The 27567-nt window shown below is 39.2% G+C and overlaps 1 protein-coding gene across 1 annotated transcript in view; it reads right to left on the reverse strand.

Moving 5' to 3' along the window:
- Positions 1–27567, reverse strand: part of UNC80 (unc-80 homolog, NALCN channel complex subunit) — a 215786-nt gene that overhangs the window by 166816 nt on the left and 21403 nt on the right. Inside the window, exons 8-13 of the mRNA XM_046644309.1 lie at positions 9288–9549; positions 8040–8174; positions 5779–5995; positions 4989–5129; positions 3717–3985; positions 2295–2663 (exon numbers count right to left, since the gene is read on the reverse strand). Of these exons, the coding sequence (XP_046500265.1) occupies positions 2295–2663; positions 3717–3985; positions 4989–5129; positions 5779–5995; positions 8040–8174; positions 9288–9549 (1393 nt within the window). The remainder of the gene's footprint in view (positions 1–2294; positions 2664–3716; positions 3986–4988; positions 5130–5778; positions 5996–8039; positions 8175–9287; positions 9550–27567) is intronic.

Below are 27567 nucleotides of genomic sequence, written 5' to 3' on the forward strand. Positions count from 1 at the left end.
ATCCCGCTTTGGATCCCAGGTGCAGACATGGCACCACTTGGCAAGCCATGCTGCGGCAGGCATTCTACGTATAAAGCAGAGGAAGATGGGCGGGGATGTCAGCTCAGGCCCAGTCTCCCTCAGCAAAAAGAGGATTGGCAACAGACGTTAGCTCGGGGCTAATCTTCCTCAAAAAAAACCCCACAAAAACTCATACTCATCAAAAGTGATAACTTTGGTCAAATAACATTTATATTATCAAGTATTTAGTACAATACCTAGATTTTAAATAGGCAAGACACTGTAAGAAATTAAATGAAAATACTACCCTTAAATTTTAGAACTAAAATTTTAGAACTAAAAACAAAATACTAATTATGAACCTCAGAGATCCTTGGGATACATAACAAGACCCTCATCAATTTAGTTTGAATATCTAAACTTTACTGATAAAACCTTATCAAAATTTCACAACTCTCTTTTATTTTTTCTTTATATTTTCCCTTGAATATTATGATGGGCATAGTATCATCTATTATCTCTTTGAGTGGCCAGCCTAGATTGATATGTAAAGATTGGAAATTTAGTGAGAATCTCACCATTTGCTGTGTTTATAAATTTGGTCCTTATAATTTGCATTTGTTTGCTAATTCCTACATAACAGTTGACTGCACGATCCCTTAGATCTTAGAATCCAAGAGGAAATCCCGTGTGATCTGTACCATCATTTAGATAATTTTCATCTAAGGTGAGATCTGAGGCTCCTTGGATTGTCTTCAGTGATGGATGGGGAGGTAAGAAGCTGGGAATCTTAAGCACCAGAAGGTTCTCTTAGAACAAAAAAATAACATATACATGATTATGGCAGGAGAAGAAAATCCTAAAGAGAAGGTTCAGGAACCCAAGAATATTGGGGCAGGAATATTTGGATCAGAGTCCATGAATACTAGGAAGATATATGTAGATAAAGAAATGAAGAAACATGATAAATGCACATTAAATATACATCAAGAGGGACCAGAAAGAAATGTATGAAATGTAAGAAAAAAATGAACAATTTATAGTTTAGATAATATGTAGCTGGCAGAACTCAGCACAGTGAAACCTTACAGTTGTCAACACCTGACCTGATGTGTAGATTGTCACTTGTTAGACATTCAAATCTCTTGTTGATTTCAATTTCCTAACAGCATTTTCCAACTAAAACCCCAAATTCAAATCAGTATAAGTTATGTGAAGTTAAACTGTGATAATTCTTATTTAAAACCCAAATTAAAGGAGAAAACTAATTACTGTTGTTAAGTGCAGAGATCATAAACCAGGTGTTGCCCAGGAAAAGGGAATTAAATTCAGGAACATCAATAATAAGAAAGCTAAAGATATGGGGATGTGACACATTGAGACATGACAGGACCAAAGCTGGTCTTCCAAACTAACACCAATAAACCAACCAACTAACCAAACAAAATTCTTCCTTTTCTTTCTCCTTAACTGTGATTGAAGCTGGCTACCAAAAAATGTGTTTCTTAGATCAAGAGAAAGAACTTTATCTTGAGGAAAAATTATACTATCTGTTATGGACAGAATGTTTGTGTCTCTCCCAAATTCATATGCTGAAGCCCTGGCTCCAATGTGAGCTTACTGGAGACGTGGCCTTTGGAGGGTAATTAGGGTTAGATGAGGTTGTGAGGCTTGAGGCCTGGTCCAATGGGATTAGTGCCCTTCTAAGAAGGGACACCAGAGAACTTGCTCTCTCTCTCTCTGCACAGAGTAAAAAGAGGCCATGTGAGCACACAGCAAGATGGCAGCCACCTACAAGCCACAAGAAGAGGCTTCAAAATGAAACCTACCTTTCTGGCACCTTAATGTTGGACTTCTCAGCCTCCTGAACTGTGAGAAATAAATTTCTATTGTTTAAGACACCTAGTCTATGGTATTTGTTGTGGTAGCCTGAGAAGACCAAAATGCTGTTGAATTAGGTCAGACCCTGAAAGTCTTGAGAAAGAGCCTAGCCTTTGTGGCAGACTGAGAATTATGGCAATGTAGTATGTACAAGATGTTCTCCTGCAGAAATAACATGACCTGGAAATTAGCTCTAATAGTGCTTGGATGGCAATGGTTTTTGAATTTAGAATACAGTTTCATCTGTTTCTCCAAATGCCTGCTGAGAAGCTAATGAAGAGATTTCTAGACTCACCACTTTCTTGCTCTAGCAACCAGCTGCTGTTCTGAGTCAATAATTTGCTGACAAGCAAGCCCTGGAAAGAACTTAGGAGCAACATTTCATGAGGATGCAGAAGGTGGTTCAGTCATACCTTCTCTTGGTTCTTATCGTTCTTCTCATAAGGGCCACCTCCACCTCCTCCACCTCCTCCTCCATCACCTCCTCCACCTCCTCCATCTCCACCTCCTCCTTCTTCTCCTCCACCATCGCCAGCTCCACCAACTGAAGGGCCCCCAAATCCACAGGAGGAACTTCCAGATACTCCTTTGAATTGGAAAGTTCCCTCACTTGGTCTTTTTTCCACAGTCTCATTTTCTTTCTTTTCAGTCTTCTTTCTGTTCTTTTCTACACAGGGCACCACCCCAAGTTGAAGCAAGCACTCAACAATGTTGAGCGCCACATCACAGATGCGAGAACTGATGTCATGGTTAAGGACAAGATAAACAGCCTTCAGGACCACCTGCAGGAAGACAAGGATAAACAGAGGGTGATTAAGTTACTGGCACTGCCTCTTCCTAAATAGCTTTGGTTATTCTGTTTAATCTATTCCCTTTAGGCTGTTCTACGCACTTAAGCATAAATAAATGAGGTAATTTTCAGATGTTCCTAAACTGCATCAGGACCTTGTGTACATGCTTAATATAGAGTACAAGTCATCTAAAGAATTAAAAATGTACATGTGTGTTATCTCATTTAAGTATTCTAAAACTTGCCGTAATAGACAGTTAATGGGGATACTGAAGCATAGTGAATTAACGAGAAAGTAATTATTTGCCCAAATGGAAACTTGTGCAACTGACTTTTTAAACTGAAGTGTTTTAATCTTCTGCCACCAATATTGGATATAGAACAATGCCTTCCTTATGCACATAAAAGAGAAATTTTTGTGCATTCACAATTGTATCATTATTTACACTGCAATTTTAAATGCAAAATATTTGCATGTTTAAATTGTCTTTTTATTGATTTTAATATTTTAAATTATTTGCTGAGCCAGCTTCCCTAATGTGAAATAAAAAATTTTGTGAAATATAACTGTAATATATAACAACGCTTACATATGTTAATAACTATAATCAACACAGGCACTCTTGAGAATGCAAATTTAAATCTTTTAATGGACTTGTAATCATTTTTTGCTGCTACACAGGAGGTTTGCAGTCATGTTGCTTATACAACAAAAAGAAATAAACTGAGAACCTTTCACTTTCACTCTAGAAAAAAGGGCCTTAGCAAACACACATTTACCTATATTTATATATGTGTACTCAGGATTCATTAATGTTTTTGGATTATAAAAATATTTTGAAATCAGATCAAATGTAATGTAATGCTTGAAAAAAATGTATCTGAGATGGTTAACACACTTGTGAAATTTTTCATTTGGGTAGTTTTTCACTGTAAGGGTCAACATTTATGAGAAACCATATGCCCATTTTACCCAGCATTGTAAAAACTGGACCAAAGAATCAGTATCTTTCAAGCTTCATTAAGAAAAACTCTTCCTCCTTACAGAAAGATCAAGCATGCCGTTCTTGTGGACAAAGTTACTGGTCCCATCAGTATGTTCTGTGTCCTCCAAGTAGCTGTAGTTTATGCAGGAGTCTGTGAGGCTCCGAGGCAGGTTTGCACAGGCCAGGGGTTCATGTGGCATCTCAGGGATAGGCACCTGGTTGCAGAGCTTCCTCATATGCTCACTGAAGAAGTCTGCGTAGCCTACGTTGAACGACGCCAGCGTGGTGTTGAAGGTCGCGACTGTGATTGTGGAGATCTGGGATCGCACTAATGAAAGGAAAGCAACGTCTTAGTTTCCCCATCTTCACCTGCGACATCGTGTTGGACAGTTATACGAGCATGACCACAATCACAGCTGTAGCTTTTGCAGATATTTGACATTCTCAAAGCTATTCTCAACTCCCATGGAACTGTGGCAGGCCATGTAATATCTGATAAATAATGAATGTTGTGGAAAATGTGAATTCCAACTGGCTTCCTTAAGACCCAAGCTAGAATTTAACTTTTGTCTAATAGGTAGATTTTACACACTGTTGAATGACAGACCCTATGATATAGTTAAACTAGCTTAGTTGAAGCATTTTCCCACAAGTTTGTGGCAGGTAAAATATTTTATTTTATCTAGCATATTTAAGCAATAATAAACAAGAAGAATTTTTTTCTCATTTGCTTGAGAGTAATAGAACATAAATTTGCAGTGGTAACTAATAGATGTCATCAAATACTTGAAAATAGTCCAGGGGAAGGAGAGATTAAACTGATGCTCACAGGTTAGGAGCACAGATTAAGAACTCATCTTGGATCCCACCCAGAGACACGTTTGCTCCATATGAAGCACACAAGGTGCTTATCTGAAATACCAGCTGTATGAAAAAGGAATCAGTGGCCTTAGAAGGCAATGACCTTCCTCTGCCAAAGGTGGACAAGCCTTCAGAGGGACATCACAGAGGGGGACAAAGTCCCGAACCTGGTTGCCCTCCATGACTCTCCTAGCCCTGTGGGTCCACGTCCTCTTGAAAACAAACATGAATCGCTTGCCCTTGCTTTCCCTCTGAGAGATATGGCGCTCACCGTGTGCTGTCAAATAGCTCTTGCTATGAAGGAAATTCTAAGAATGGTTCACAAGTAAATTACCAAGCAATGCAATACATGAAGGCAAGTTTTCAAAAAGCACAAAGAACCAGATTACAATGAAAATGGAACATGGAGTAAAAACAGAAACAGGAAAAGGAACCTGAACTCCCGCCTGCAGGTGCCGCCTCCGACCCACCTTCCTTGAGAGTATTTTCTCCGTGACTGTTGGAGTGATCTGGCAGGTCACTCACCAGGGTGTGATGAGAATGGGAGTGCCTGGCGCTCAGGCTCTCCATCTCCGTGGCTGCGTCCGAACTGCCCCGCCGGGTAAATTTCCCTGAGGTGAACAAGGGCACCACAAAAGGGTTGGAAAACCTGAAATATTCTCTGCTGAGATCCTGTCTTTCCAAAGGACAGCAGTGAGCGTGAAGGGATGTTAACAAGTGCGTGAGGCACAGCCAAGCAGCAGGAATTGAACTTGCCTTGGGAATACTCAGGGTCAAGAGGATTGAGGAAGCTGGCTGTGGTGAGGTCAGCCCCAACGTAAGCCAAACGTCAGAAACTATCTGTTGCACCCCCGCTAGCTGTCAGCTCCTCATTCTAAGCTGGCCTTCTTAATATGCCGTCCAGAAAGAAAAAAGAAAGCTTTCTTTTTCTTTTCTTTACATCTTCCTTCTTTAACACCCAAGTCAAATAAAAGTCTATCTTTGGCTTCACAATGAAAGTTAATGCGCAGCTAGAGTATCTAAGAAATAGGGCCTTTACCTGTCTAATTATACAGGATTCTTGCATAATTAATTCAATTATCTGCATTTCTTTGAATATGAAGTCAAAGCATTATTTTCATACTGGGAGGCTTGCATTTGGGCCCAAATTTCTTGACTAAACTGTTTAAGAAAGATCCAGATTTGCCCAGGAGCCCTAGATCCAGATTTCTAAACAGGTCACTCAAGCTCTGCCCTACTTTGGAAGGTCATTGTGCTCACCTAAAATGGTGGTTTGCCAGCCTCCTTTCTCAATGCCTCGCCTGTCTTCTCCAAGCCCAGAGAAACTTCCGAAAGAGAACGCGCTCCGGGTGGGCGACACATCCAGATGATCCTCGTGAAGCAGGAATGGCACCCCCATTCTCCGCGGCCTCCTCTTCCCCGTGTGGTGGAACGGGATGGAGCCTTTCCTCTCTCTGTCTTCTTTGCGGCTCTTGAACTATAAGGATGAGAGTGAGGGGTTAGGCACAGGGCCAAGGAGAGGTTACAGTTTGCTTCCCAAAGGCCACCAAGGTCTGCAGTAAAATGCAGAAAATGTTCCAGGAAGAAGAGACACAGAAAGTCACTGAATATCATCCAGGAAAGATGGGATAAATTTCCAAAATGTATTAAAAGTAGGAAAGAAATGAAGAAAAGGTAACATATTCCCTGGTCTCTCTGGTGAGTTGGCTTAAAGCAGTGGTTCTCAAAGTATGGTCCCTGGACCAGCAGCGTCAGCATCACCTGGGAACCTATCAGAAACACAGAGCGCAGACCTGCTGGGTCAGACTCTCACAAGGTAAGGCCCAGCAATTTGTGGAGTTTAATAAGCCCTGCAGGTGATGCTGATGCATTCTAAATTTGAGAACCACTGGACCAGAGTATAGGATCCCTGAGTCACTGCGTGGACCAGCTAATATTTTGTGTTTCATTTTTCAGGATCAAGATCAACTGTTTCAGCCAGACAACTTCAAATGTGTGCCACTGTTCATAAGGAGAGTCAAAGAAGACACAGAGCATGCATCGGTACAAACCCATTATTCCTACCAGTCAAACAAGTTCAGGATCCAGTATAAATAAGAGTTTAGAATTGCTTGGGAGGCTTTTAAATTATACCAATGTCTGGGCCTAACCTTCAGTAATTCTGACTTAACTGGTCTGGAGTCAGGCCTGGGCAGTGACTGGGCACTGAATTTTTAAAAACTCGCCAGAGATTCTCACCTGCAGTCAGTACTGAAAACCTCTTTTTTCCCCCGAATGACTGATGTTTTAGGAAAACTACAGCTATTGCCTATTATTTCACTATTAATGAAGGCAGACATGACTGCTTGCTTAGCAACACTCTGAGCTCATAGATAAGTTAATAATCTGTTCTGTGTTCTTCATCGATATAAACTAATCATTTTGAAAAAGAGAAAACAAAGCTACCACATACATATTATTCTACACATATTACTTTCTATGTGGTTAGCTCCATATAATTGTAAAAAAGAGGTGTGGAGTGGTGGGTTCATAAGAGCATGAACTATTTAGCTAGAAGACCTAGTTTTGAGTTTGGACTCAACCTTTCACAAACTACCTAAATTTCTAAAGCTCAGTGTCTTTCTTTCCTTCTTTTTTTTGAGAGTAATAATTAACATTTATTGAGAGTACTTACTAAGTGCCAGGCACAATAATGACTGTACACACATTATCTCACTTAATCCTCATAACTTTGAGGTAAGTTGATTATGTACCCAATTTACAGATGAAGAAACTGAGACATAGTATCATTTGGCCAGTATCACACAAGTGAAAGTGGCAGAGCTGGAAATTGAACCTGATCAGCTGACTCCCAAGGGTACGCTCTTAGTCCTTTGTGCCAAAGACTCCACCTTTAATCTCCCATCTTTAGAGTTCTAGCTCCTTGTAGATGCTCGATAAATGTGTGTTGAATGGAAACCTGCACTGCGACTTACAAGGAGAAGTCGTGATGGGAGAAAATCTAGTGACCTGTTAAACTAATTTACTACTTTATTAACACAGCTTGGTTTCTTTGCTGTCTTTAAAACAGAAATGACTTCAGAATAAATATTCCATGATGATCCTGTCACTCTAAGAAGTGCAGTAAGGCTCAGTCTCTTAAGGGCAAAACGTTCAGAATAAGGATTTCATTGGACTAAATGAGAATCATTTAAATAAAGTGCTTGATAAAACGGGTTGAACCATCTAAACGCAAGTTACCATCACTGCTACAACTACCTCCATCACCACACCACAGAAAGCACACTCCACACAGAATCAGGACTGAGCTTTGTAACATCCCCACGTAACGTTTAGCACATGACGCACACAGAGGGACTCGCACAAGGTCATGCTGCAAGCTAGCATTCTAACTTGGAGCTCCTTCTGTTTCCTGACATTCCTTTCCCGTCTACCCCACACTGCAGCAGAAGCAGAAGCACCTCATGATTTTTTTTTTTTTAATTACCAAAACATCACAGAGCATAAGTTGTTCTACTTACCTTCTTAAAAATGTTCATGCCAAGGTCTGAAGAGAGATCGGGCACTGCAGACCTACGTAGATTGGTCAATGAAACCTTGGAAAAGGCCTCAGGGCTGAGAGACTTGTCCTCTTCATTACATTTCATGGTGAGATCCTTAATAGACAGGAAAGGTGGACTTAACGATCAAGGACTTGGGGCTTTCTATCCAAATACTTTCCTTATTGAGGTGTCAGATTTTCAGTAGAGATATGCCTACTGTTGTGATATCTGTGATACTGTTTAACTCGTGTGTCCAGAGTTTTAGGTTCTGAATCCTGCTACTGCGGAGACATACTCCATCTTAATTGGAACTTCTGTTCAGAGTTTTCAACAGTGAGACCATGAAGCTCCAGATTCAGGCAAGCTAAGAAAATAGGAGGGGATAGGTATGTTTTTTTCTTTTTTTATTAAAAAAAGAAATGTTTTTCCATTTAATGATGCACCAAAGGAGATACTCACTTTGGGCAGAATCACCCACTACTAAAACGGAGTATATTTCCTTTTTTCTCTAATATTGCTCATGTTTATTTTTAGAATATGCAGATGTTTTTCAGACACAGCCAATTCACGTTTAAGTGAACCCAAACAACTGGAACACACCACAAATCCCGTGTTCTACATATTGAACACGTGGTAGTGATGAGAGAGAGGGAGGAACAAGTGTTCGAGCTGATATTACGACATTCATTTATCAAAAAGAGATTTTCAAGAGAATGTCATCACATCAGTACACATTCAGTTTATTCTTCCAAACAACTGGAATAAATATCAAGACTACATATCAGAAAGCAATATTCCAATGATGACATTGAGGTACTGGAAAATTTTGAACTATGCAAAACAAGTTCACATTCAGTAAAATGTTAGTGTCATGCATTTTATGATATTGGTAATTGACAGATTATATGTGAGCATTCTCTATTAACTAGCACTTCGATTAGCCAAAAGCCGCAATTTTCCATTATTCTGGATCAACAGAAGCTTATTCTAGATTAGTGTGCACAAAAGGCAGTTAGATAGCACTTCTTGGAATGGTAAGTTACATGCTAAAGAGCAGCGAAATGGTCTAGCAGTACAAGATGGAAGAGAAAGGATGACAGCATCAGAGTAACCCACCAACCAACCAGTCAGCACTGGAATAAACGAGAGCTGGATGCACAGAAGAAAAAGAGACTCTGTTACAGCCGAAGTTGTTATTCAGATGCCAACGGACCGAGTCCCCCTTACTTGGGTTTTGTGGGTGTTCACTAGTGAGGGAGCCGCCGCCACCATGGAGCTGCTCCTCGGTCTGGGCAGCAGAGGAATGTCTGGCTCTGGGGGCTTTTCTGGCTTCTCTTCCAACATGTGTCGCAGCCTTTGTAGATAGTACATCAGAGACCACTGAGTGCCCTCCTCAGACCAGTGGGGCTGGAGCAGACAGCGAAGAACAGCTACGTCGAAGTAGGTGGCATAGCGGGACCTTTGACACGGAGGTATCACGAGAGAGGCCCTGTTCCCAACGGCAGAAAGAAGATGATTATATTGGCAATCAAAATGGTTGGCACAACATAGCTTATAGCTCTGCCTGTCTCATTTCTTCATCTATTCATTCACTTACCTCTTGTCTGGTTTACTCTCATATCCTCCTCACTGGTCTCACCCATTCCACTTTTGCTAGACACCACCTGGAAGTAGGGGCACTGGAGAGTTTTGAAGGATAGGTAGGAATAAGCCAGGCAAACATGAGGATAGGGCAGGTGGGTACACTGGCATTTCAGTCAGAGACAACAATGCCTACAAAGGTATGGAGTTTTAAAAAAATCATGAGTTTTGGGTGGGTATGGAATTTGCGTGGTGGAAAATGATGAGCATCGAAAGAAATAGATGAGGTGCAGATCTGATGTTTCTTTTATACTAAACTATCAGCTTTGACTTTTACCTCGATAGAAATGGGAATGATATTTGTGTACTTCATTAGGCTATTTTAATTTCACTTGTGATAATGTTAGGTAAAAGAATCAAGGAAACTCCAAAGTGCTAAACAAGCAAAAGTTACACTATGAGGAAAATGAAATCATTTTGCACATTCTAAAGTTATATGTCCAGGTAAGATAGCAAAGATAATTTTTAAAAATCTCAAGATTCTGGAATTCTATTGTTCAGGGTAAACACATGATATATTCATTACTTAGTGTTCCATTTAATTGTACTACCAAATAGTTTTAAGCAATTAGCATAATACATCATCTTAGATATCTTAGGGGATATGACAGTAAGTAAATTTAACTTCCTTATCTTCAGAAACATATGGTCCAGTGAAAATTATAGACAATAAATAACAAATTATTAACTTAAAACTTCTTGGATCCAAGATGGAATCTTAATCTAAAATCTAAACTTAACCCCTAAGCACAATTTCTTCCTGAGTTAGAGGGTGCAAAAGAGAAATTTTTGTACCCTGTTATCAACTAGCAAATGGTGTTCCCACGCATGAAGAGCTTCAGCCAAAAATGTAGCCACTGAGAGCGAGAAGGAGTGATTCTCCTGAACTTCCCACATCTATATTTTTTGAAGTGAAGGTTATGACTCATTATTGTTCAAGAAATTAATTCAAAAGGATATGACTCCTATTAAAATGTTAACCAAGAAAACTATCAGAATGCAGCAAATGGAGAAGGATTTGTATGGGTGGTGAAACTTGTTTCACTTCACATATTTGTCGTGAGTCATGAGTTAAATATATTTCTGACTGTGGGCTGCAGTAAAAAGTTCAAATATACAAACCCAGACCAGGGCTGGTGCCCTGTGAGTCACTTCACAGCTTTTCTCCTCCCCAATCCAACCACATGTTGCATGTTACTCGTTCTGTCTCATTAGCAGCATTGACTGCTATGTCGAGGGGCGAGTGCCCACGTACACAGTGGTTTTCAACACTATCTTGTAGTCTAAAATTCTTGAATATTTTAACTGACAAGTAGTGAACTGACTAAAAGTTAAAATTCAGTCATATAAGGTACTACATGAGTAATGATTTAACTGAATTGGCAGTGAAAAGAAGCTCCCACAGGTGTTATGCTAGGGTTTATCCCTTTTCCAGGGAGCTAGAATACTCTTTGGACAACAACTACATGGTAGCTTTCAATCCATCAGAAAGACCCATAGATTCTCCTTCCAACCACTCCATCAGCTCCACAGACATCAACATTTCTCATTAGGCTTATTGTAGTTAACTCTTACTAGTCTCATTGCTTCTACTCTCGTTCCTCCACTCCTCTGCTCAAACCTTTCCAATAGGTTGTTTTTAGTCACTCTTAGAATAAAATGCAAGCTCCTTTCAGCAAGGCCTTCCAACATGGCCTGCATAATCTGGCTGTGTCTGCCACTCCGATCTCATTCTTTAACACGCTTGTCCTGCTGTGCCGGTTATTTACATATTGCTTCTCAGCTCCAAATTTATCATTTTTGTTTCCTTGATCTGTGAGAACGGATCTGCGTCCTTTAAATATTTTTCCATTGACATCTGGCACAATGTTAAGCTTTGTCATTAGAGGCAATGGGAAGGTATTGTAGGAAGAAAGAATTTTGCTTCCTGGTTCTGGTGAACTTGCTCGGCACATTCCTGCAGTGTGCACAGCTTCCCCAGTGCCAGCCTCCTGTAGTGTTTGTGGCTTGTCCAGTGCTTGCCTCCTGCAGTGCACATGGCTTCTCCAGTGTGCAGCTTCTGCAGCAAGGGCGTTTCTCTAGCACCAGGCTCCTGCAGCACGCACAGCTTTTCCTGTGCCCCCCTCCTACAGTGCAGTGGCCAGCAGCACCCAGCAGCTGGTGGCTTCCCCTGGCACACTCCATATCAGGAGATTTTGTAGCAGAGTGCCTCTACTAAGACACCTCTCCATGAACGGCTCCTTCTAGCACCCTAGACTGTGGGTTTCTGACAATTTCCAGAGGGCAGATTTCCAGCAAGTTCTGGTGCAGCACTATAGCAACTTCTCTGCCATCCACTGAGGCATGACTTTACCCTTTCCAACAAGGTCAGAATATCAATCCTGGGGAGAGAGGAGTCTTTTGGGTGTTTTGTTTGAGCCCTAAAGTTTGTGACTCTCCATTATATCTGCTATTCCTATATTCTTTAGAGTTCTCTTTACTTCTTGCTAGCCAGTTTCTCATCACTCCAATACTCCAGTCCTGTGCCCCTTAATAACCCCCTACATTAAACTTGCCCCTCTCAAATTACTGTGTGGTTTCTCTCTGCTGATTGGAGCCATCCTGAGACATCTGGCAGCTGTGCTCCAGCCATACTGGCTCTCTTACCACTTTGCATACATCCAGTTTGTGCCTGCTTCAGAGCTTTTCTCTAAGGGGAAATTTCTACCTTCATGGCCTGGGCTTTCTCTGGGCTCCACTCCAATGCCATCCCCTGAAGGAGGTCTTCCTTAACCACCATGTAGAGTGGCCTCCCTTGCCCACTATCCATCTCTTCATCACGTTCTGATTTTCTTCATAGCACAACTTGAAATGGTATTTCTTTACTTGCTTATTGTCTGTCTCTATTTATTTGATAAATTAATAAATTTCAGAAACTGATCAACACAAAGATGTAGAAATCAAAGTCTTCTGTACATACAGGCAATAAACATTTTGAAAATGTAAAGAAAAAAGAGCCTATTCAAAATAATAACAAATAGATAAAATGCCATGGGTTGGGGACTGAAATGATGAGGAATAAAATTGACAAGATAACATTATTATGCTCAAATTTAAATAACATTTGACCCAACAAGCTGAAGATACACATCTATTACAAAAAGTAATGGAAAGAATTTAACATTTAACAATTTAACATCAATTGGTATCAGTAATAGGTAGGGCATAGCTGATTCTCAGCACAGATTTGATCATTGTCCTATATCATGGTTTGAAAACAATAACCCCTATCAGGGTACACTAGGAATGAGTGCACAGGCACTAAACAAGTTAGCCTAGACCATCAACCCCACACTAAAACAAAGTGGTAATACAGGAAGTTGGTGGCACTTGGGGACCACCATAATACCATAGAACATTTTTTTAAAAAAAATCTTAATAAACAGAAAGATAAACTATACTCATTAGGATAAATACTCAATGTTACAAAGATTTCCATTCTCCTTCAAATAACCCATACGGTTAATGTAATTCTCTTTTGTGTTCTGCACCAAATTTTCACGTATGCGGAGGGGTTTCGCACACTACCGACAATTCTCTGGACAACAACAGCTCTCCTACAATTCAACTCAATTCTGACTCCTGTCTACCCAGAGATAGCGTCAGAGTCCACGGGCCAAGGGTTCAGTCCCACAAGACTGCCCCTGCCCCCACTTCAGATGCCAGTGCACATCCAGGTTGTTACCTGTACTTCTGACCAACTGGCTATAAATCCGAAGTTCCCATGGCTCCCTCCTAGGATTCGATTAATTTGCTAGAGCAGCTCAGGAAACCCATTCACTCACTAGACAACAGTTTATTATAAAAGGATACAACTCAGGAACAGCCAGATAGAAGAGATGCATAGATCAAGGTATGGGGAAAGGGCAGAGAGCTTCCATGCCCTCTCCAGGCTTACCACTCTCCACATGTTCTCCAACCTAGAAGCTCTATGAGCCTCACCCTTTTGGGTTTTTATGGAAAGCTCATTACACAGGCATGATTGGTTAAATCATTGGTCATTGCTGATTGATTCAACTTCCAGCCCTTCTCCCCTCCCCAGTGGTAAGAGGAGTGGGACCGAAAGTTCTAACCCTCTAATCACATGGTTGGTTCTCCTGGCAACCAGTCCCTGTTCTTAGATGCCAGAGAAAAATCCCCTCATTAACATGATAGAAGACACCTTAGCTGCTCTCATCACTTAGGAAATTCCAAAGGTTTTACTCTGCGCCAGAAATGGACAAAGAACAAATACAAACTTCCTATAATAAATCACATGACAAATTCCAACCAAAATTCCAAAGGGATGTATCTTTTATACGTCGATAAGACTGTTCTGAAACTTAACTGGATGGATGAATAAAAATTTGAAAGTAATCAAGAAAGGTTTAAAGGAAGTGTAAAGAGTGTAAATTGACAGATATTATTCTATGTTTTATAACAATAATATTTAGCAATGTAGTACTAATTAAGGAATAGACAAGAGTTCGGTAGTATAAAATATGGAGCTACAGGGGCCAGCCCAGTAGCACAGCAGTTAAGTTTGTGCACTCCGCTTCAGCGGCCCAGGGTTCACCAGTTTGGATCCCGCGTGTGGACACACACATTATTTATCAAGCCATGCTGTGGTAGGCGTCCCACATATAAAGTAGAGGAAGATGGGCACGGATGTTAGCTCAGGGCTAATCTTCCTCAAAAAAACAAAAATATATGGAGCTATAAAAGATTAAAGTATTTATAAGAATTTAATATATAAAAAAGATCATCCATCACTTTAGTGCAAAGGATAGATTAGTCAATAAGTAATATTGGCATAATTGACTTACTCCTCAGAAAAATTTAATTTAGCCTATCTTAAATAAGCATATCTTATTCACCAAATAAAATCAAGAGAGATTAAGATTTAAATGCCAAATTTTAAAACCACAGTAGTACTAGAAAACCATTTTGGCTATTTTTTATAATCATGGAGTGGAGAAGGACTTTATAAGAATGTAATGGCCCCAAATTTAAAACAACACAAATCAACGGGTGAATGGATAAACAAACTGTGGTACACTGTGCAATGGACTACGACTGAGCAATAAGAAGGAGGCATCTATTGATATATTCAATAATTATGCTGGGTGAAAGAAGACAGACAAAAAAGAGTATGTTTCCATTTATAGAAAATTCTAGAAAATTGCAAACTGATCTATAGTGACAGAAAGCAGATCAGCACTTGCCTGTGGATGGGGAAAAATGGGGCGGAGGAGGCGCAAAATTACAAAGGGGCACAAGAAATCTGCTGGGGGGATGTGCATGTTCTTTACCTTGACTGTGGTGATGGTTTCACGGGTGCATCCAACAGTACATAACAAGGCAAAGAGTGAGTGGGGCTGAAGCTTCAGGATTTTATTTAATTCTGACTTTCAGGAGGCAAGTACCTATGTCACACTTTCAATGGTAACCATATAATAGAAACAGACAGTTTCCTTCCAGTAGAAGGGAGATAGGGAGTGAAAACTCAGTTAATCAATTAACAGGCAATGAAGAAGAGGAAAAAAAAAAAAAACATAAAGACAAAACAGATCAATGGAACTCAATTGAAAGCCCAGAAATAAAAGCACACATCTATAGACAGCTAATCTTCGGCAAAGGAGCTGAGGGCCTACAATGGAGAAAAAGAAGTCTCTTCAACAAAAGGTGCAGGGAAAACTGGACAACCACAAGTAAAAGAATGAAAAATGACCATTCTTTTTCACCATTCACAAAAATAAACTCAAAATGGATCAAAGACCTAAAGGTAAGACCTGAAACCATAAGGCTTCTAGAAGAAAATATAGTCACTACACTCTTTGACATCAGTATTAAAAGAATCTTTTCAGAAACCATGTCTTCTCAGACAAGGGAAACAATAGAAAGAGTAAACAAGTGGAACTTCATCAGACTAAAGAGCTTCTTCAAGGCAAGGGAAAACAGGATTGAAACAAAAAAACAACCCACTAACTGGGAAAAAATATTTACAAGTCATATATCCGACAAAGGATTAATTTCCATAATATATAAAGAACTCACACAACTCAACAACAAAAAAATCAAACAACCCGATCAAAAAATGGGCAGAGGACATGAACAGACATTTCTCCAAAGAAGATATATGGATGGCCAATAGGCACATAAATGCTTATGTCAGGATAAATGAAACACTCAATAATAATGAGATAAGAATCTACTTCAACAGGTTAAAAAAATTAAATAAAACCCCAAATAGTAGGGAAAAAAAGGAACATAAAATAGGAGTATATATTAATAAAATATTAAACAACGGTAGAAAGGATTAACAAAACAAAACATTATTTCTTTGCCAAAACCAATAAAAATTAATCAAGAAATGCAGTAAAAGGTATGACCAAAATACTACCATTGAAAAAGCAGACAACTAGATACAGTGATGATTTCAGAAAAAGGGAGAATACTATGGACAAGGTGCCTAAGAGTTTCAATACCTACATATTTATCCAATCAAACTGATTCAAGAAGAAATGAAAACCTAAACAGAGCCTCAAACTTTAAAAAATGGATTGCGGCAAATCAAATTCATATTAAAAATACACCAAGCCTAGAAGGTTTACAGCCAAATTCCATTAAACATTAGGGAACCAGACATCTCCAGTTTTACACAAAGTGTTCCAAAGACAGAAAAAGAGGGAACATTCTTTTCATGAGGCCAGGATATCCTTGCTGCTGAAACCACACAAGAACAGCATAGGAAAGAAAAATCATAAGCCACTCTCATTTATGAGCACTGATTATAAAAATAATAACTTAAATATTAATGAAGTACATCCAGCAATGTACAAATTGGGTTTTTCCCAGGAATTTAAGGATGGCTTATTATTAGAAAACCTATTAAAGTAATTCACCACCTAAAAAGATGACAAGAGAACATACCCACATGATTTTCTCAATAGATGCAGAAAAACCTTTTATAAAATTTAATATTAATTTTTTAAAGTCAATAACAAAAATTAGAAAAGAGCTATAATAAGACAACAGGATAGTGGTACAGAGGCAGGCAGAGTGATGCAACAGAATGGAGAGCCCCAAATCCTACCTTCACATATATGCAAATCTGATATTTAACAGAAAGAAAGTTACAAATCTGCAGGAAAAAAATAATTGTTTAAGAAGTGGTGAGTAAAAAATTAATTTATGTGTAAAAAAAAATCCCTATTTCATTCCACTATATTAAAAAAAAAGCCAACTTTAGAAGGACTGAAGCCATGGGAAAAGAAAAACAGAAGAAACAGAAAAAAATATTTATGACCTGGATTGAAAGGATTTGTAAAGAAGATAACATCCAAACTACTTTTAAAAAGTATTGATAAATTTAACTATATTCAAATCTAAAAATTCCATAAAAAAGCCATAAAGCGAAAAGTCTACAAAGTGGAAAAGATAATTGCTATGTATTTAGCCTACAAAGGATTATTACTCTCATGAATAAAGAATGCTTATAAATCAGTAAGAAAAAGACGAACAGCTCTAATGTGCAAAGAGTATGAAGGAAATTTCACCAAAAAGAAAATCGACAGAGAGACTAAACATAGAGAGATGTACCACTGCATTAATAATCAGGGAAATGTACATTTAAACAACATGGGCTCTCACTTCACAACTGCCGGATCTGGGAGAATATAGGAGCCTGAGGACAGTAAGTATAGCTGAGGATGTGATTAAGCGGAAACACTCAGACACCGCTGGTAAACTCTTTCAGCTAACAATTTGGTGATATCTAGCAAATTTTAAAGTGCCTTTGCCCTGTGATCTAGAAATTCCATTCCCAAGGGAAATTCTAATCTTAGAGAAATTCTTGCCCATGTACACAAGGAGACATGTACAAAGATGTTTATTGTGGCAGTTTTGTTGTAGTAAAAAAACTAGAGAACAGGGACTGGCCCCGTGGCAGAGTGGTTAAGTTCGCGCACTCCGCTGCAGGCGGCCCGGTGTTTCGTTGGTTCGAATCCTGGGCGCGGACATGGCACTGCTCATCAAACCACGCTGAGGCAGCATTCCACATGCCACAACTAGAAGAACCCACAACGAAGAATATACAACTATGTACCAAGGGGCTTTGGGGAGAAAAAGGAAAAAATAAAATCTTTAAAAAAAAAAAAAACAAAACAAAAAACTAGAGAACATTCTGAAAGTCAGCCAAAGGAGAATGGGCAAATAACTGCTGGTTCACTCATTCATCTAACAAATACTAATCATGCGTTCTAAGTTGGACCAGGCTGGATGCTTGTAATGTCCTGTCTGCATGTAGATTACTGTAGTGTATTCACTTGTGAAAGGACAGAAAGCTGAACACTCAGGAGGGTGTGCTTTACTCTGCGCCTCTTTAGAGAACAGTAGCTGACTAAGACCTTGGACTTCATCAACATGGGCCAAATATCTACTTTGTATATACATAAAGTGTATCCATATATACACTATGTATAATCCATTTTATATAGAATCATGCATATGTATTATATACATGTATATTTTTATATATTGTACATACATTATATATAATATGAATATATAATTTAAATATTTATGTGTAATTTATGTAGTTTTGCACAAATTGGGCTCATTATCTCCTGGATGACGTGCTATGTCTGTTCTTTCAAAGTATTTCAGTATCTAACCTTTCATTATGTAATCATTTTAATAAAAAGGCTGAGTCTCAGAATTGTAGAGTTGCTGAGTTTTCTTAGCAACTAGACAGCTAGATTCAAAATGAAGGTTGCCATCCTGGGCAGGATATTTTGCATTACCCTTCAACCCTGCTCTCTGACCTCACCCACTCTCCACCCTCATCTACCACCCTGTCCTGGAAGATTGATCAGTATTTCCTCTCCCAAGGCCTTCCCTGCCTCTGGCTCCTGACTGAATTTGGTAAAAGGAGGTTCCCACAGGAGACTGGAAGGCAGAAGGACAATGATTTATTCCCAGAGATTTGCCTAGGGCTGCCACTGTGACCTAGGGCTGATTGATGGTCACAGATCTTGATAGCCACTCTCTTGATAACTACTCCCTCCCTTGCCACTTCAGGCCTAGAACTGACAGCTTCCTGCTGACACCATCCCTGGAGTATGGTGGCAGCTCTTGTGGTGCTCCTACATCCTGTCCAAACCTTTCTAAGTAAGCCCTGTTTTAACCTCTTCTCAAATTACCCAGTATGCCATTTATTTCCTCCTGGGACCCTGACTGCCTAAATCCCCAAGCCCCATTTGAGGGAAAGCAACAAGCTTGATTCTCATTCTACCATTTCTTAAGAGACTTCCCTCCCCACTACCCGACTCCATTTCTCTTTCTTAAAAAAGCATGGACTAACTCACGCCTCTTGCCTATCATTTATACCTAGAACAACAGGATTTTATTTTCAGTGTTGTACTCTTGGATTTATAAAGAAAAGATAAAGTATGAGGTTGTCTGGCTACCAGCTGGGTAATTTTAGGTCCTCAAGCATTTGCGACAATCATTTAACCTATCATAAGAGCCTGTGAAGACTATTGTTTTCTTGATTAGGCTGCTGTGATCAAGGCAGACATTAGTAGTTCAACGGAATTATTTCCCCCTTCCCCCATTGGACCAGCTATCTTTACCCTTTACTTTCTGCTCCACACCTCAATGTCCCCAAATATTTCTAGTTAGGAAATCAGATTAGAGAGTTCTGTAAATTATTTCAAATCCCTAAGGCAGTGTTCCACATAAAGAGATGCCAATGGACTAATTCCATGAGAATTCCAAGGGGAGTGGGGAGGAGAGAAGTTGTCAAAAATGCAGACTCCCAGGTCCTACTCAAGACTTAGTAAACCAGAATTGCTGGGGATAGAACCCAGGAATCTTTATTTTAAACAACATCTCCAGGTGATTCTTAAACACTCTTGATAAGACTGGAGGACAATGGCCCTAGAGAAACGTGTAAGGCACAAGTTTCACACTTTTAAGCCAACATCCAAAATAATTCCTATATGAAAACACTAACTAGAATGATATGTTGACAGTTTTGTCCCTGAGGGTGCCAGGTGACTCAGTTTATGTCTTTCTCTACACACAAAATTTATTTGACTGAAAGTAATTACTAACTGTACAGTTGAGCCCACAGTCATTAACCACCGTCCTGAAGAGCGCGTCAGTTCAGCCAATGATGGACTGCACAACAGCAAGACCCCACCAACATAAGGCTGTGATCAGGGACTAAAATCCAGTCTGTAACTTAGATAGCCAAAATTTGTTAAGTAAATTCACATTTCAATTGCTTAACATTTAAAGAGACTCCACTTGAAACAACAATGAAGTCAACACGGCCTTCCGTAGCAAATATTTATAGCCTGAAGTAACTTCATTTTAGATGTTATTTGAACACTAGTCTATTTGACTTAAAGTGTGAGCTGTACTGGAGTGAGCAGTCAATAAAAAACAAGAACGATGAATAAATTTTTAAATTTCATTTAGGACAGCATTATCAGACAATCAACTTGTCACTAAGTAACCAATAAAAATCATTTTAATTAACTAATCAACTATCCATCTAATTAACGTGTGACAGAAAAACTTGCATAACTAGATAAAGATGATATGGGGGCTGCTCATTGTATGATATGACAGAAAAGTTCTTTCCATTCTAATAGTCTATGATTCCACAAGTTGTTTTGTAGAAAAAAATGAAAAATGAAAATTTTGTGAAAGTATAAATACAACTTTTATTCTAAATAGTGTATGTAAAAATAATGAGGAGAAGTACATATACAAAAAAATTAATGATGTTTCTATCTACCTGATGAGTTCATGGATGATTTTTACTTTTTAAAAAATATTTTATACCTTTTAAAATTGTTCTATAATTAGCACATACTTCTTTTATATGCACTTGTTTTTTGCATTATGACAAAAAAAGACTTTTGAAAAAGGTAAGAATTGCTTTAATTTATTTTCCAAGCAACTATGGCCTTAGGAAACCAAGTTATTATTAATTAGGTTTGGGAGATGCTAGTGGAGAACACCCAAGGCAGAAAGGCACCCGCGAAATAACGTCTGTGGAGGCAGAGAACTGTGGAAATCACTCGTGACCCTCTACAGTACTTAATGAAGCAGAAGGTAAGTCTATGCATAGGCAATTAAAGATGAAATCTCACACTAATTTTAAAAAGCTAGTCACCCGTTCGTAGACTGCAGAGTTCAGGGAAGGGTGATGTTCGGCTGAGTGAGGGTCAGGGCAAAAGAGATGATGAATTGGATCTGTTTGATATAAGCAGACAGCTTTTGTTTCTAGGACATTTGCATTGCTTTGTTATTAAAGTTCTCTTCATTTCTGATTAATACAGGAACTCCTCCAACAAAGACACATCAACATTAGCATTTTCCGAAAGGTCTACTTTGAGCATCATTTCCATGGCAACCAGCCACTGCAGCTAGGCAGAAAGAAGAGCAAATTCATTCTTCTAAAGTGCCACTGATTCATGTATAATTCACACGTGTGGGTGTATGTGTGCTGTGGGTGACTGTGTGTATATACGTGTCAGGAAATGCATATATATGTATGTATGTAGATATTTGAGTGTGGCACTATCAGAGAATGGAAAAGACAATGCCCTTCCACAAAGAGGAAACCTTGAACATTATAGTTGGCTTTGCCTTTACAGGCAAATCAGATTGGAGCCATTAACACTGAATTTTGAGTGAGAAAAGAAATGTCATTTGCAATTTATATTTGCAAATTTCCAATGTTACTATGGTTGATAAAAATTACATAAGAAATAGAAGCTCCTGGATATTTTATGACCTCAAGATTTCACTCTAATATTGTTTTTAATAATTTCTTAAAGTCCGGCCAAAGCCTAGTCCTTGGGGTAAGAAATTACTTACACTTAAATTAAACTTTTTGACATTTGTGTAGAACATAATTAGTGAAGGAGGAATATGAGGATTTCAATAATTGAGATGAAGTATACAGATACAGTTGCAACAATTATCGTATATAAAATGATGGTGACATCATCATCATTATTGTTGAGGCTAGCCTCCAAAATAGGCCCCAATGACCCCTGTCTCTTGGAATTCACACCCTCATAGGGTCCCCTCTCACTCTGCACCAAGGTTGGTTGGTGCTATCCATAGAATATAGCAGAAGTGATGGCACGTCACATTGGAGAAGACACTGTTATAGAAGACACTGAAGCATAGATCTTGCTCCCTCTCTTTCTACGATAATTTGTTTTGAGAGAAGCCAGCTGCCATGCCATGAGCAGCCCTAATGGAGAGGCCCAAATGGCGAAGAACTGAGGCTTCCAGTCAACAGCTATCTGAGTGAGCTTGTAAGCAGTCTCAAGCCTAATCAAACCTTCAGATGCCTGCAGCCCTAGCCGCCATCTTGAGAGACCTGAGCCACAAGTACCTAGCTAAGCTGTTTCAGGATTCAAGATCCTCAGAAACTGTCAGGTAATAAATGCCTTTTGTTTTAAGCTGCTAGGAAATTTGAGTAATTTCTTATACAGCTAATTGATAGCTAACAGATCTTTGTACGAGATAAAACCCTAAATTTTGGGAATGGCTTTGGAGCCACGCAATAGGCAGAGACTCTAAAGACTTTGAAGAGTGTGTTCAAAAATAAAAGAATAAATTGCCTTGCACAAATTGCTAATAGAAACCCTGCATTTTGAGGCTGCTGGTGAGGACTTAAAGGGAAGTAAGGAGCATGATATTGAAAACTAGAGGAAAGAGGATTCTTGTTTTGTAGTGGCAGAAAATTGCCGGCTGTGATGTAGAAAGTTAAAGAAATGTGCCTAACAAACTAGGGGATCGAACTAAAGAGATTTCCAAAGGAAGTGCTGAAGGTGCCTTCGGATTTCTTCATGCTGCTTATAGTAAACTGAGAGGGAAGACATATGAACTAAATGAAGAAATGTTAAAGACTAACGAGCTGAGACTTGATGATTTTGAAAATTCTCAGCCTCTCCAGATGGGAACTAATGCTAAAATTAAGAAATGGCTTCTGAGCAAACATCAAATCTAGGGCACTTCTGGAAAAATTATGGTCTAAATATGAAGTCAAGGGTGGAGCTGTAAAATCATTTTGTTACCACTTCAGAATGATATAAGGTCATGCCTTAGAATATTAGTTCACCAGACAAAAGGCCCTTTAAGGATTTTGACAGTGTGATTCACATATTTAAAACAAAATAGGACCTCTAAGAAACTTAAGGGTGTTCTTCTTCAACAGAAGCCCAAGATAAAGAAGGGATTATCGCAAAGAGATTTGTAAGTGTAGCTTCTGTCTATTTTAGTGGGCCCCAACAAGATTAAAAGTGGACCCACAAAGTTTCTAAAGAATTATATCAACAGAAACACTGTCAGAGACAGTATAAAATGAAAAGAGGCTGTTGTACACCCCCCCAAATTTTACTGGCAAGAAGCAAGCTGAGAAAACTACTCAGCTGTAAATACCTATCTTTCTTGAAAAAGGGGAGTTGGCTTAGAGGGTGGAATCAATAGCCCAGAGAGTGGAGCCAAGTGCCATAAAAAAGAATAGGACTGAGTTCTAATCAAGAAGCTTCCAACATTTGCCTTGCTTGATCTCAGAACTGCTATGGACCAGCGCCTCCCATTTTCTCCCTTTGAATAGGAATGACCACAGCAGTTATCCTATGCCCATTCCACCATTATATGTTGGGCATGTTGGGCTTAGCTAATTTGTCTCTTTAGTTCACACGTGAACAGACTGAGAAAAACTGTACTTAAGGAACTCTACTTAAATTGTACACGAGGTGCCTCATTTGTGCCTAGATCTGATTTTTTTTTTTAGTGAGGAAGATTTGTTCTGCGCTAACATCTATTGCCAATCTTCCTCATTTTTTGCTTGAGGCAGACTAGTCCTGAGCTAACATCCATGCCAATCTTCCTCTATTTTGTATGTGGGTCAAAACCACAGCATGGCTTGACCAGTGGTGTAGGTCCACACCTGAGATCCAAACCTGGGCCACTGAAGTGGAACATTCTAGACTTAACCACTAGGCCATGGGGCTGGTCCCACCTAGATCTGATTTTGATGTTGATATCTGGACTTTGACCTGATTCTGTAATTGGATGAGATTTGGGGTGACCTTGTTGAAAGTAAGTGTATTTTGCATGTGGGAGGGATGGAAATCATTAAGGGCCAGGGGGCTGACTGTGGTAGCCAGTTTCTAAGATCTCTCCAATGACCCTTGCCTCCTTGTACTCATGCCTTTGCATTCTTCTTCCTAAATTCCTTTCTTCCTAAAAAATATCAGAGTTGGTCCATATGACCAATAAAATAGAGCAGAAGTGGTGGCATGTCACTTCTGAAACTAGGTTATAAAAGACACCTTTCTCTCTGTCTCTCTCCCTCATCATTCATTTTGTGGCAAATCAGCTGCCATATGGTGAGCAGCCCTATGGAGAGGCTCATGTGGTAAGAAACTGAGGCATTTGGCCAACAGCTACCTAAGTGATCTTAGAAGCAGATCCTCCAGCCGAGTAATGCCTTCAGATGACTGTAGTCCTAGATAACATTTTAACTGCAACCTCATAAGAAACCCTGGGCTAGAAAAAACCCAGCCAAGCTGCTCCTGGATGCATAACCTTCAGAAACTGAGATAATAGATGTATTTACTGCTTTAAGTCACTAATTTCAGAGTAATTTGTTTTGCAGCAATAAATACCTGACACATGAGTATAATCCAACTAGTCTATTGGTAAATCTATTAAAGATGGATAGGCAAAAGAAAATTACATCTCTGATCTTATATTGGATAATAATTTCTCATTTAGTAGAAAAAAAGACAAATTAGACACCTTGATGGAGATTATGTGTTTCTTTTTTATATATGAATTGTTATATATTTTATATGTATATAATTTTTTAAAATCTGAAGTGAGAACTGCTTAGTAAAGGAAATAGTCTTTGTCTGCAATGACTTTGAATTGTGTGGTATCTTAAGATCTTAGGAAAGAGGTATTGAGTTCAAGAGACTGGTAAATTTCATGGGTATGGAGTTCAAAAGAGTTGTCTAGATTGGATAAAGGTCTGAGAGTCATCAGCATATAGCTAGTGATTGAACTATGGCAGTGAATAAGATCACTCAGAGGGAAAATGTGGGAGAAGAGGGAAAAACCAACAGTAAGAGGAGGGCCATGAAAGAGAAGCCAAAGAAAATTCTGGAAAGGGTCTGTTAGAGAGGTAAGAAAACAAACAAACAGTAAGCATAATGTAGAAAAGTCAAGGGAGGAATGTCAGGAAGGGTAGAGTGGTCAGCAGGGTTAAAATGCTGCAAGATCCAATTAGATAAATACTAAATAAGGGTTGAGTTTCATATTTGTCAGAGGTCGTGGGAAGATGACACTAGGCATCTAAGAATCTTTGTGTGCCTGAAAATGACTCATTCTGGCAAATAACCACAACATTTCCTCCTTTAATGAGAGATCAAAGAGAAAAGAGACCTCTATTAAAACATGATTGAGGAGCCAGCCCTGATGGCCTAGTGGTTAAAGTTCAATGTGCTACACTTCAGCGGCCCAGGTTTGGTTCCTGGTCACAAAACCACATGGTTCATCTGTCAGTCACCATGCTGTGGCAGTGGCTCACATAGAAGACCTGGAAGGACTTACAATGAGAATATCCAACTATGTACTGGGGCTTTGGGGAGGAAAAAAAAAAGGAAGATTGGCAACAGATGTTAGCTCAGGGCCAATCTTCCTCCCCAAAAACATAATTGAGGAGAAGTATAGGAACCCAACTGTGCTCCCCGTAAAGATCCCTTCTCGTGGGAGAGCAGTGAAGAGTATAGACCATGGAACTGGATAGACTGGGCTCAAATCTAGCTCTTCCACTTCCTAGCTGTGTGTCCTTGATAAGTCATTTACTCTCTCTATGCTCCAGCTCCCCATTTTTAAAAGAATCATGTCTTCTTTGCATGGCTGTTCTGAAGATCAAACTCATTTGCTTATTTAGAACCCTTCACCAACAGCCATGTGCCAGGCACTAGAGCTAGGGCAGTGAGTAAAAGAGACCGGGTCCCTCTGCTGGTAGATTTTACAGTCTAGGGAAGGAGATAGCTGTTAGACAAATAATCACACAAGTATTTAAATTACAATTGTCTTTTGTCCCATAAGAGAAAATAGGGAGTTCTGTGACAGTCTTTAACATGGGCCAAAGCCTCTCTGGGGATAAGGAAAAGATATTTAAACTGAGTCTTAAAGGATGAGGAGTTGGTTAAGTGAAGACAGATGGAAGAACAATCCAGCAGATGACTAACATCCTCCAAGTCTCACAGGTAAGGGGAAGCTTAGTGCATGGGAAGATCTCAAAAAAGGTTGGCGTTTACAAAATGGATCAAAGACCTAAAGATTAGACCTGAAACAATAAGTTTTCTAGGAGAGAATATAGGCAGTACACTCTTTGACATCAGTTTCAAAAGAATCTTTTCGGACACCATAACTCCTCAGATGAGGGAAACAATAGAAAGAATAAACAAATGGGACTTCATCAGACTAAAGAGCTTCTTCAAGGCAAGGGAAAACAGGATTGAAACAAAAAAACAACCCACTAGTTGGGAAAATATATTTACAAGTTATATATCTGACAAAGGGTTAATCTGCATAATATATAAAGAACTCACACAGCTCAACAAGAAAAAATCAAACAACCCGATGAAAAAAAGGGCAGAGGATATGAACAGACATTTCTCCAAAGAAGATATACGGATGGCCAATAGGCACATGAAAAGATGCTCATCGTCACTAATCATCAGGGAAATGCAAATCAAAACTACACTAAGATATCACCTTACACCTGTTAGAATGGAAAAAATATCCAAAACAAAAAGTGATAAATGTTGGAGAGGCTGTGGAAAAAAAGAAACCCTCATATACTGTTGGTGGGAATGCAAGCTGGTGCAGCCACTATGGAAAACAGTATGGAGATTTCTCAAAAAATTAAAAATAGAACTACCATATGACCCAGCCATCCCACTACTGGGTATCTATCCAAAGAACTTGAAATCAGCAATTCCAAAAGTCCCATGCGCCCCTATGTTCATTGCAGCATTATTTACAATAGCCAAGATGTGGAAGAAACATAAGTGCCCCTCAACTGATGATTGGATAAAGAAGATATGGTATATATATACAATGGAATACTACTCAACCACAAAAAAGGATAAAACTGTTCCATTCACAACAACATGGATGGACCTTGAGGGTATTATGTTAAGTGAAATAAGCCAGATAAAGAAAGATGAACTCTGTATGACTCCACTCATAGGTGGAAGTTAAACATAGAGACAAAGAGAACTGATTGGTGGTTACCAGGGGAAAGCGGCGTGGGGAGGGCACAAAGGGTGAAGTGGTGCACCTACAACATGAGTAACAATAATGTACAACTGAAATTTCACAAGGTTGTTAACTATCATAATCTTAATAAAAAGTTAAAAAAAAAAGGGTTGGAGTTTAGTGACAGGGGTGTGAGTGCACATTGTTAGACTAGACAGCAGCCAGATCATGCGGAGCCTTCGGGAGTATGTCAAGGATTTTGAATTTTAACTTGATAGCAATGAACAGCCATTACAAGAGTTCAAGCGTAGGAACAGTATCAATAATTTTTTTCCGTGACTTTCTATGTTCTATATTAGATGGTGGCAAGAGTAAATAAGAGGAGATTAATAAGTAGGCTATTGCAATACTCCAAGCAGGAGATGATGAGTGGCTTGGATGATGGTGATGGCCTTAGATATAGGTGGAGGTAGACAGATTTAGAATATTTTCATATATGCTTTTTCTCAGACTTCCTTGTCTCATAGGT

This window comes from Equus quagga, chromosome 17 (assembly GCF_021613505.1).
Source record: "Equus quagga isolate Etosha38 chromosome 17, UCLA_HA_Equagga_1.0, whole genome shotgun sequence".
NCBI lineage: Eukaryota > Metazoa > Chordata > Mammalia > Perissodactyla > Equidae > Equus > Equus quagga.